Source organism: Oncorhynchus mykiss, chromosome 8 (genome assembly GCF_013265735.2).
Source record: "Oncorhynchus mykiss isolate Arlee chromosome 8, USDA_OmykA_1.1, whole genome shotgun sequence".
Classification (NCBI taxonomy): domain Eukaryota; kingdom Metazoa; phylum Chordata; class Actinopteri; order Salmoniformes; family Salmonidae; genus Oncorhynchus; species Oncorhynchus mykiss.
Window position 1 is genome coordinate 66,647,097 of NC_048572.1, and position 12,189 is coordinate 66,659,285.

At 40.1% G+C, this 12,189-nt stretch overlaps 1 protein-coding gene and 1 pseudogene across 1 annotated transcript; one reads left to right on the forward strand and one right to left on the reverse strand.

Annotated features, from left to right (window-relative positions):
* Positions 1-1,537: 1,537 nt before the first annotated feature.
* LOC118965632 lies at positions 1,538-2,456 on the forward strand (annotated as a pseudogene).
* A 310-nt stretch (positions 2,457-2,766) lies between these two features.
* On the reverse strand, positions 2,767-11,720 carry LOC110530394 (tRNA selenocysteine 1-associated protein 1-like). The gene is made up of 9 exons (XM_021613409.2): positions 11,539-11,720; positions 10,377-10,474; positions 9,371-9,470; positions 8,858-8,910; positions 8,543-8,674; positions 7,949-8,068; positions 7,560-7,806; positions 7,380-7,425; positions 2,767-4,068 (listed from the first exon to the last, which is right to left on the reverse strand). The coding sequence occupies exons 1-9, from the start codon at positions 11,572-11,574 to the stop codon at positions 3,926-3,928; spliced, it is 975 nt and encodes a 324-aa protein (XP_021469084.1). The 5' UTR covers positions 11,575-11,720; the 3' UTR covers positions 2,767-3,925.
* Positions 11,721-12,189: the final 469 nt, after the last annotated feature.

The following is a 12,189-nucleotide window of genomic DNA, read 5'->3' on the forward strand; positions in this document are numbered from 1 at the left end:
AATACATGTGGATGATCTTCTTCATGTAGTGTTTGTAAACACCCTGCTAGGTTGATTAATAACCTGAACCAGATTACAGGCACTGGTTACATTGAGAAGCGTCCTCTTGAGCGGACAGCTTGATGAAAACCAGTCAAGATTCAGGTACACTATCAAGCATTTATTTAGATACTGACTGTTAGCACTTGGTGGCCTAGAGCAACACCCCAAAAGAAAAGGCTTTATATGTGCCAGGTGAACCCGCAACCACAACACTTCAGTAACACTTGACATAAGATGGGTGGTTGAAGCTACGTACCCATAGGCTTGGTTCTCTCAATGTAATGTCTATACTGAAAGGCATATCATGAAAATACATCCTCTCATCACATATGCCTACACCTCTAGATTTCAAAGTGCAAAAACATGCAGAGAGATGAGTGTCTTGTTACCAATAGATGAAGTTCTATGGCAAATCATTGATGCTGAGAGAAGGATGTGCAATGATATAATGGGCAAGACAAGTCGACTACATTCATTGGCATAAATAAAATAAATCATGAGCCAGGGGGAATTTTTCCCCACAAGTTAGATGTTAGATTTAGACTCTCTGTATATAGGCATAAAGAGAAAATATACAGTGAGGGAAGTCAGTCAGGAATACTTGAGCTAGAAATTTCAGAGTTGGTGAGTGAATGATTGAGAGAGATCCAGCTCACTGATTGACAGAGACAGGCTTCTAGGCCTACACCAACAGCTGAGTCTAAGAATGGAGAGAACATCCGTGGATGGGATGGATACAGTACAGATTTTATATATATATATATATATATATATATATAAGAAGACAAATGGAGACCTAATTATTTAGAATTCCACTGACATTTACAGTAGAGGGTTAAAGAAAACAAAATGCACTGTCACAGAACAGTGGGCCAACCATTTCAACTAGGACAATCTTGAGCAGCTCTTGCGCTTACATGAATCAAATATTGTTGCACAACTTCTTGCTGACTCACTCAAAGCATTCTGTAACCCCTGAACTTTGTAAAGGTAATGTGACACCTGCAACGTGGGGGGAACAGACCAAAGGTGTGAACATATGTCCTACTCTGTTGGTGTTGATGAAAGGGTGGTGAGATGGGAGCTGAAGGCATGGGGGACAGGGGAACTAACTTCAGCTCTAACAGTTTGACTTCACGGTCTACTGTATTGTGGATGAGCAAGTGTTTTAATGCTGCATGAGTAAGAGGTGACCTCAACAATAACAGAACGAACCATGGCAAAATTAAGGAAGTAAATACAGAGTGGTAACTTAGTCAAAGTCAGGATTAAAAGATTTTTAAGCAGAAAAGAGCAATATTTATGGATATTGAAACGGTATTGGCTAAAGGAGGTTAACAACTGGATTTCACTATATTCAAGACATCTACACAAGAAGAGGTGAATGTCACAAACCTGCAGAGGATAGCATCTTAACTGAATTACCAAGCTTTTAGACTGATTCTATGGAAATTGATTTACATCAACTGCAGGTCTTGGTTTATAACATGCAGGAATGGTCACTCCCACTAGCATAGTAAACAATACCAAAATAACCTACAGGATCATTGGATACACAAATAAACTATAGGGGGTTATTTTGTACCCAGTGGAATAGAGGCTTATTTCCTGTCTCAGTTGAGGCCAGATTGTAAGTTGAGATGTTTCTCAATAACTTCCTGGTGGCCGTCGGACTCATGGGAAGTTCCAATTTCACCTTTTGTCATGTCTGACCATGTTTGGACCCGCCCTGAGCATTTGGGTTTCCAAAGACAGCATCTTCGCCAAAGGGAATAATTTTCTTCACAGGTGAGAATTAAGATGGGCTCAAACAATAATACATAATTGCCTTATTGGTTTCAAGGCCTTGTCCTCAGGTCTGTTTGCATCCACATATTCTATGCCAATCAGCATCTAGACCTGAATTAAAACCACGTTCATATCATCTTGTTATTTGTTCATAATTCAGAGCGTTCTTGCGCTCAGGCTGGGGATGGACCTGCATCTTTGTTGGCCTCCTCTCCTCAGTGCACAGATCCCTCTTTCTGCGACACCTCTATTGGCTGATGGTGGGAGATCGGCTGTGGGTGGGGTTCCGGAAGATCCTTGAGAACTCTACAGGGAGCTGCTACGAGTCCTTCAGTTCTGTAGGTGTCCTACTACAAGAGACAGCAAGCAGTTGTGTGTGGGAAATGACTATGAGGTCTCCGATGACATCTTCTTGCGGTGTCTCTGCTGCCTACTGTTGGCCAAGGAGGCCGTTTTCAGGCACTACCCGATTCTGGGTGGGCCTTCGGGTACCCCACTGCAGTTGCTCTTGTTCTTTGTCACCCTGCTGGGCGTTCTTGCTTCTCTGCGTTCCACACACAGAACCGAGGAGGGGCCCTGGGGTGTCTCAGCTAGAGGGCCCTATATCAGGACTGGTACCACCGTAGACCCAGGTGGTATTGCCCTGGACTCTTAACCAAGAAAGAGGGTTAGACCTGAGTGAAAGAGGGGGAGAAATGGTTGGAGCCATACACACATCTCATAAAACATAAGTGTAGGCATAATAATTTTTCCTTTTCATGAAATAGTAGAGCTAACTAAACCATATTAACAGAATTTCAAGACCTTTTTAAACTGTCAGTTATCCACTTATTGTACTCGAGAAGACATTTATGAACTTGTCTACAAGCAGTTTTATAAAGGAACGACTTCATAAAATTGGTTGGCTGTCTTTCAGACCTGAACATAGAGCACTGATTACATAAGGCTGTTTATTTTTGAACATATGCATCTGACAGTGCAAGTAATGTAAGAAGTTCAATTGTGGTTCTGAAAACCAGACTAAATGAACGAGCGCTGAACTTTGCATAAGCACAAATGTTCGGTGTCACATAATTGGATAATACATACCAGACAACTTCAACGTCCTGTCCCACCCCCCCAAGTCAGCTTTAATAGAATTATTCCAAAAGCTCCAGGCACAAAAAAAGCTAAAATGAATTACAAGTCTAAAACAAAATGTATATCATGAGAATGAATGAAAAGGTATCTACTGCACTGTTGGAGCTAGGAACACAAGCATTTCGCTATACCCACAATACCATCTGCTAAATATGTGCATGACCAATAGCAATTGAGTTACATTTCTTGCGTGTCACGACCAAATTCACATAGAAATATGAGTTAGAGCCGTCACTCATTTAAAGCAAACCTAATGTGTAGATGCTTCACATTTAAGTTTAGTTTTTACAACTTTTACTTCAGGTACATAATCTGCAAACACAATATTTTTGGTTATTGAAAATATATTTCACAGCGGTTTAGAGGGTACAATGATTCTCTACACTATACATAGTTCGCTTAATTTCAGTTTGACAAAACAAGCAATTAGAATTTTAGCAACCAGGAAATGGCAGACCAATTGCTGTATAATGCAACTTTAAATTTTAAAAAAGAAGATTAAAGCACAAGTAAAAGGTGTGATACAAACTGTTGAAATATAACCTTAAATTGAAGTTTTTAATCTGCGAAAAATAAAACAAATGTTCTTTCTTCCTGAAAATAAATACAAATTCATGTCTGGGAGATGACGACCATTGATTACTTCATTTAATCAAAAAAAAAAAAAAATGCAGTTTCTGAATCAAACAAACGCACTGCCAGAAAGACTTAGATTTAGATTTTTTAGACTTAGACTTTAATTTAGAAGGAAAGTTTAGTGCAGACCGAAAAATAACATTACTTCCATTAAATAAAAATACAAAAGGGGAAGGATGTGAACAATATATACAAATGGCAAAGGCAGTAGTGAAGAAACATGCTGTGTCTACTGGTGATAAAGAAAAATACATTTTCTGCACAACTTTACCCTTTTATAGAAAATTAATTTCATACTAAACTGGAAAGTTGAAACAGATCAGGAACTGGAAAAAGGCGGGATTTCTGACGTGATGGTATCCAGTGGCTGCCAGTGACAGTTCATGAGTGAATCGTAGAGCTCCTCGCTCCTCTCCATGTATTCTGTGTTCAGTGCATCCACATCCAGCTGAGGGTTGGGGTCTGGCAGGAAGAAAAAAAAAAAAAAAAAAAAAGTAAGCCAACAAGCCAAGGCATTGGTCACAGCAGTGATCTTCAAGGCATTCCTTGTCAATCTCCATACATTACTGTTAAGAAAGAACATCTATACACTACTGTTCAAAAGTTTGGGGTCATTTAGAAATGTCCTTGTTTTGAAAGAAAAGCAGATTTTTAGTCCATTAAAATAACATCAAATTGATGAGAAATAGTGTAGACCTTGTTAATGGTTGTAAGTGACTATTGTAGCTGGAAACGGCAATTGTTTTATGGAATATCTATATTCCATAAAGGCCCATTATCAGCAACCATCACTCCTATGTCCAAAGGCACATTGTGTTAGCTAATCCTAGTTTATCATTTTAAAAAGGCTAATTGATCATTAGACAGCCCTTTTGCCATTATGTTAGCACAGCTGAAAACTATTGTTCTGATTAAAGAAGCAATAAAACTGGCCATCTTTAGACTACTTGAGTATCTGGAGCATCAGCATTTGTGGGTTCGATAACAGGCTCAAAATGGGCAGAAACAAAGAACTTCCTTCTGAAACTCGCCAGTCCATTCTTGTTCTGAGAAATGAAAGCTATTCCATGAGAGAAATTGCCAAGAAACTGAAGATCTCGTACAACGCTGTGTACTCCCTTCACAGAACAGCGCAAACTGGCTCTAACAAGAACAGAAAGAGTGGGAGGCCCCGGTGCACAACTGAGCAAGAGGACAAGTACATTAGAGTGTCTAGTTTTTGAAAGACACCTCACAAGTCCTCAACTGGCAGCTTCATTAAATAGTACCCGCAAAACACCAGTCTCAACGTCAAGGAAGAGGCGACTCCGGGACAGGTTAACCTGTTATGGCTGCAATCCTGATATCAGGATCGATATGACAACTACCAGTGAAAATAGAGGGCGCCAAATTCAAACCACAGAAATCTCATAATTACAATTCCTAAAACATACATGTGTCTTATATCATTTTAAAACTATTCTCGTTGTTAATCCCACCAAAGTGTCCGATTTCAAATAGGCTTTTCAGCGAAAGCACTACAAACGATTATGTTAGGTCATAAGACAAAGTGCTTTTCTTTAAAAAAAAAAACAAGGACATTTCTAAGTGACCCCAAACTTTCAAACGGTAGTGTGTGAGATATGGTTGTAAGTGCACTTTTTTCATCAGCCCTAGCGCCGGGAAGGCAAAGTGATCCCATTTTTAACCATTTCATGTGACTGAAAGTAGAACGCCGCCTATCCGGCAGGCCCGGAGGACAAATCAAGTACACCTATAGGCCTACCGCAGGCCAATGAGATCACAGTGTCTGCAGTTTCCACGAGCCATAGACTAAAAATAAACCTTGAACCCACAGAAAAGTTGATACCGTGAGATAAAACTTAAAACCATGACTAGCGAGAGACTCAATAAAATTAGCAAAGAGCTGCTGTTTTTATGGATGGTTATGGTTAAGTTACTCAGCAAAGTGAACACTGTTATAAGCCATAAAATGCACATTCTCCCAACTTCCTCTCGCGCTACAACTAGCACTGCAGCCACAATGAATAAGTAAAGCAAAGTGCTCCGATAAGCTTGTATTATTATTATTAGTGCCTTGTACTTTTCAATGTCGAGGAATATTTCACTTTCTCCAGTAACATGAATTGGTGCATAAGGCAGAAATAATGCAGTGTGACTTGAATAGCATTTAGCTGGAAGACTGTGCCCCCTTTTCTCAGCGGATAAGAGCCAGTGAGTCAGGTAACAGCCTCACCGCTGCTCCGTCCCTCCCCAACCAATTACCATTACCAGTGTGTTGATATACCTAACATTTGTTTTACAATTTCAAAATGGTCTGAGAAGAACATTGGCAGGGCAATTCAAGCATAGCCAATATGGAGTGATAATGTATTGTTACAGAACTGTTAAAAAAAAAGTGTAAGTCTTTTAAAAATAAATAAATAAAACATCTGAGCGGTGGATCTCGGCTTGCATTTTGACTCAGAAAAGGTTGGTGACCAATGTTTTACAGGGTTGCCTGCTAATTAGTTTCAACTTGTCAATTTCAAATTATTTTCTAACGGTTTGAATTGGTGTGTTCTGCCTCATTAATTGACATAGAAGTAGTCCATTTTAGCGATGTGGACAATTTAGGTTTGAGGCTTTACTGAGCCAGATAAAATTCTCTCTTCGAGGAGAGCCCACCGTACTTCACTCATGTTAGCGCAGATAAAGTATGCATACATTTGTGCAGTCCTGCAAGAATCGAACACTTTCTTGCTCGCGCTCGCTTTGCCTTCCTTGTTGTTTTCCTTATACATAATAACCTTGGACATGTGTGCATTCCTATCAAAGTAAGTTCCTTATTTTCTGTATATCGTGTTGTCGTTTCTACTGTCTCTCTATGTATGGAGCATAATGTATTTACAGTTTTATTCACGTTTTCAATTACTGGTGACAATGTATTCCGATTATTGCATATATTGTAATGGACAACTATGATGTGTGTAAAATACTTTTTGAAGGTTGTACTGATTATAATGAGCTAAGCTGCATTCTGGGAGTCACGTAATTGGTCAGACCAAAGATGTTATAATGACTTGAAGGAATGGTTCACTCATCTTTCAGGTAAACTTACGTTAGTGAATGAAGGGAAGTGGATGATCGTAGACGACACACCCCCTTCAACATGCATACTATAAATAGACTAAACTCCTCATCTTTGGCTGATGCGGGAAAAAAACAAGCATGGTGGCGCGCACAAACTAGCCATCGTCGGATTACTTTCGATTTCTAGAAAGTGTTTTACTCAATTATTTTGATCAATGGTGAGCTCACCAGTGATGTGATTAATTATAAATAGTAATTGCTATTAACTAATTCATTTTGTAGTTTGTCAGCCGAGAGTTATAAAAATATTTAAATCTTTCCTCAGAAAGCGCTAGGACAAATGTAGCCCACATTTTTCCGGTTTGGATGTTTGCATTATGCTGTAGCTACTTCTGTGAATGTCTGAACATTGTATCCAAAAATAAACTGCTCACATTCTGAAGATAACTTTGTAAGGACTGTGTTTGTGCAAAATGTTTCTGAAAAAACAGTGGCCAGCTCAAACGCTGATTGTTGCGTCATTCGAAACTGGACGTTCTAAATAAGCGTTCTAATCACAGTCTGATCATACGCTACAGGGACCACTGTAGAGCGATCACACCTGTGTGTTGGAACGTGTGAAAGGTTAAAAGAAACTAATAACTTATCTGCAGCACATCGCATTTTCCTTTAGTACATATAATAGGATAGTGAGGACTTACCTTCTGCTGCCTCTTCTTCAGGCTCATTTGTGGACTCCTGTGTTTGCTAATGGGAAGAACAAGACAACTGAAATTAATCATTGTGAACCGTTGAAGATGACTGTCAGCAATCATTTTTTGACATATTTTTGACATTAAGGGATAGGGAATTATGAGGGGAAGATCCCAGGAGCTTGTTACCTCGGAGGAAGTCTGCATGTCTGTGGGCATGGGGGGCATGCCAATGGGAGGTGGGGGTCCCATCATCCCATGGGGGCCTGGAGCAGGGTACCCTCCATAGGGACCATAGCCACCATAGTTATAGCTGTTGTACTGGTCATAGCCCCAATGAGGGTAATAGTTCTGGTTGGGTTGTTGATAGTACGGCTGTTGGTAATTGTTGTGGTAGGAGTTGTGGTTCTGGTTGTTATAGCTGTTCATTTTATGGCTAAAAAGCAAGGAAACATGGGGGGGAAATTATGTAAAAGTTAGGAGGACAATCATGCATATGAGATCAACTTTCAACAAGGAGTGACCGGCATAACACTAATCAAACTAATCAAATAATTTCTACAGTAATAGAACCATACCTCTTGTTCACAGCTATGCTGATCCTGATTGGTTTCGTCCCCAGGCCTGTGGCGTTCTGACACTCATCGATGGCTTTCTTCTGTTCGTTCTCGTCCCCAAACTTGATGAAACCATAACCTCTGCGAGACAAAGCACAACACTAAAACCCTGAGCACACATTCTCTCCGGGCTCACCTTATCATGCTTATCAAACACGTAATTAATTAGAAAACAAAAATGGTATGGTAGAACTGAAACTTGTTGTTTTACTTTTAATATGAAGTAGCATCACTTCAATTGTGAGTTGCTCTTGCTTACCCTATATGGGGAAAACAATGGTTTTAGCATAAATGTCAGAAACAAACCTTTTCCAGTATTTGGGGGAAAATATACCAGCGGTGAAGATACGCAAGACACAGATATGTCGTCTCCACACAATCCAATTAAACAAATATATTGTTAAAAATGTCATGCGATTTTACAATGAATTTAAATGTAATGAAATGTCAGATTAATCCATCTGAAGCAGAAATTACATTCAAATTGTGTTCAAATCAGGTGGTGCATTACCAGCATCACCAAATAACATGACTATGTCTGTTCAGCGCTCATACCTGGAATTACCATACTGATCAGAGACCACTTTCCCTCCTTTGCAGGAAGGGTACTTCTTCAGGAAGAACTGATGGAGCTGGTAGTCATCCACCTCTGAAGACAGATCTCCGACAAAGACTGAAAATTCCAGGCTGAGCAGAGCCATGAGAGGGACAGAGAGCAAGAGAGATAACCAAGGTGTACTAAGTTACCAACATCAATGCATCTAGTGGTTTCTTTTTTCTGTAGGTGGATATCACATAATAAACACACTACTGCAGGTTCCAACAACAGAAGAATGCCTCAAAATGAGGAAGAAAGTTCAACAGGCTTACCCAGCTTCTGGCCGTTTCCCATAAGTTGCATAGTTTAACTTAAACTTTCTGGGCTATACAGGAAGAAAGAACACGCAATCAAGAACCTTCAAAGACAAATGCGTGTAGTAAGGACATATTGCTAGAAAATAAAGAGTATATTAGAAAGGGACATTTTATTTGGTTTACATACCTCCACCACCCAGTACAGGCTTTATCCCATTCGTCAGTTAGTTCCTAACAGAGTTTATTCACCAGCTTCAAACAAAGTAAATTTACAAACAGCCTCAACCACCACCATCAGGAAGAAAACGGAGCTCAGTAACTTGGCTGTCATGTAAATTTGAGATATTATGTTCCATCAACCTCAAATTAAGGTGGGGGCCAATGATAGTGAAGCTCCGCTATCCACAACACATTTTGCAAAAAGCATCAAACTAAAACGAGAGGGTGGTTGTCCACTAATACATCATCAGTAAGTTGTTTAAATGAACAACGAATATTAGAAATGTCAAGCATATAATGAGTGCTCACCGGGTTTGATCCAGGAACAAGCTTCCCATTCAGTCTGTGAACGCATCGGTCAACGCTAGCTTCGTCTGCCATTTCCACAAAGCAATAGCCTGCCGATCCTCTGTAGCACAAGAGATTGTATTAGTGACAATATGACACACCCACATTTTAGAAACAGGACAGAAAAAACCCAATGTAGGGTAATAATATCCCACAAATACTGTATTTTGGAATTTCAGTATCAATTCACAGCGCTGTGGTAAGTAAACTAAGTACTTCACTGGAATCACACCAGGTGGTTCTAGAACAAGTAATGTTTTAGGTTTGACTTTGTAGCTGATGGGGTCCAATTAGATTGTATTTTGTGCATCTGTCACTGATCATTTGGGCATGTATTGGCTTGATCTATGCACAATGCCACAGTGTGTATTACAAACTGGTCAGTGGCCTACTTTCAAAGAAGGAAACAAATGCTACACACTAGCCCATTCATATATGCTAACTACCATTAGCGCCTACTGATTAAGGCATCTTCCCGGGGGACTTTCATTACACTTGCTCTAAATGTTAAAGAGTAGGAAACATGAGTTTTTAATCACTAAAGTAACAGTGTGGTCAAAGACTTAGTAGTTGTCACAATCTGGTTATATTCATTAACCTATTTGAGGATATCTTCGGAACTACCCACATCAAACTTTTTTTCAACATCATATGGAGGATCTACTCTGTGCTAGTAGATGTGCTACTGAGTTTGTATGCTAGCTAGCTCAAGCTGGCAAATGTTACTCACAACTCATGCTCTTCACAGGCTTGTTATCTAGTGGGAACCTGATAGCATTGCAGGCTCTGGTGCCTTCTTGTTGTGAAAATCATGCCTGCTTGCTCTAACTGCGTAACAGTGGTACCTCGTCTATTCTCGTTTTTGTTTTGTCAACTTTTAGGCTGAAAACCCCATGGAGAGAAGGGTTTGAGAGCTAGCTAAACATGATATCACTCACTACATTAAACACGTCTGTGATTAACCTACCCCGTTACTCTGTGGGTAATGATCTTAACACCATACGCCGTCTCGCCCATAGTGCTGAAGGCCTGTTTGATGAAATTCTCATCCATGTATGGGTCCAGCTATAAAGAAAATAAAAAATATTATTGAGTAGTTGTCTGTAAGATATACACTTAAGCAATAAGGCCAGAGGGGGGTGTAGCATTTGGCCAATATACCACAGCTAAGGGCTGTTCTCATGCGCAAAGCAGAATGCATGGACACAGTGCTTAGCAGTGGTATATTAGCTATATAGCACAAACCTCTGAGGTCACTTATTGCTCTTATAAAACTGGTTAGCAACATAATTAGAGATGTAAAATGAAATGTTTTGTCATACCCATTGCAATTATAAATCAGGTGGTTCAAGCCCTGAATGCTGATTGGCTGAAAGCCATGGTATATTTAAGCAATAAGGCCTGAGGAGGAGTGGTATATGGCCAATATGCCACAGGCACCTCATGGGTTTGTGATAGATGGCCAATATATCACGGCTAAGGGCTATGCCCAGGCACTCCAGAGCTGCGTTGTGACTAAGAACAGCCCTTAGCCGTGGTAATGTTATATTGGCCAAATACCACACCTCAGGTCTAATTGCTTAAAATATCCCATTCATATCCATGAAATGTACAAACTCAAGCCAGGAAATTGAGATTAATGTAGAGAGAATACTGATAGATAAGTGATAGACCTACCTAGCTAGCCAAAGTGCTAATGTGGCCAAAGAATTACATACAACAAATGTTAACCCACATTTCAGCCACCCAGAAGTAGCAGTTATTAGGTGCTGGTAGTAACTAACTACTAATAGATTATTACAAGGCGCTGCCATAGTAACGTCAGGCCCAGCCAGGGCAGCATCAACATAACGTTAACAAGCAAACGTTAACCAAACTGTCGGGAACGTTAACGTTACTTTAGAGAAGTAAACACTGCGAATACACCATTGACTGTATTTCTTATCCTGTTTTTAAAATAACACCATACACATTATCATTATGTCTCCCAAAAAGTTGTTGTGCGGTATCTAACGTTAGTAAATTACGTTGCTAAAATAGCTAAGTTAGCTAGCTAAAACAATTGTCTGTGCTAAAACGTTTGTTACCAGTAACGTTACTGCAAAATTATTCAAACAGAGCGAGCATACATCACCCATCCAAAGGCTTGTCATTCTGTTGAACATCTTGGTGGTTTATTGTCGGAGGGTCTCTAATAAATGCGAATATGTAAGTTAGGTAGCTTCGTTAACGAAAGGCTGGCTAATAACTAACGTTAGCTAGCTCCTCCTCACGAAACTGGCGTTGTTTCAAATGGCTGCGTCGTGAAATTATGTGAGGTTTTCTTCTTCTACTTCTATCCTATATCATGACATATGGCGGTCCGCAAACCAACTTTAAAAGTGCATGCCGCCACCTACTGTACTGGGGTGTGGGGTCAATCACAGTTTAAAACATTTCTAAATCCTCCTACCTAACTCAATACTTCTGAGAAAATAAAAAAGAGCCCTATTAACTTCTAATAGATGCTCTCCCATCCCCACCGGCTCTGACACTCGCAGGATGTGGCAGGGCTTGCAAACTACTACAGACTACAAAGGGAAGCACAGCCAAGAGCTGCCCAGTGAAACGAGCCTACCAAACGAGCTAAATAACTTCTATGCTCTCTTCGAAGCAAGTAACACTTAAACATGCATGAGAGTATCAGCTGTTCCGGATGACTGTGTGATAACGCTCTCCACAGCCGATGTGAGTAAGACCTTCAAACAGGTCAACATTCACAAGGCGGCAGAGCAAGACGG

Coding starts and splice junctions, on each gene's coding strand:
- LOC110530394 (XM_021613409.2), bottom strand. CDS start 11,574: ATGTTCAACAGAATGACAAGCCTTTGGATGGGTGAT. Junction 8,911..9,370: donor TTGTTCCTGGATCAAACCCG/GTGAGCACTCAT, acceptor CTTCCTGTATAG/CCCAGAAAGTTTAAGTTAAA. Junction 8,069..8,542: donor GATCAGTATGGTAATTCCAG/GTATGAGCGCTG, acceptor TTTGTCTCGCAG/AGGTTATGGTTTCATCAAGT.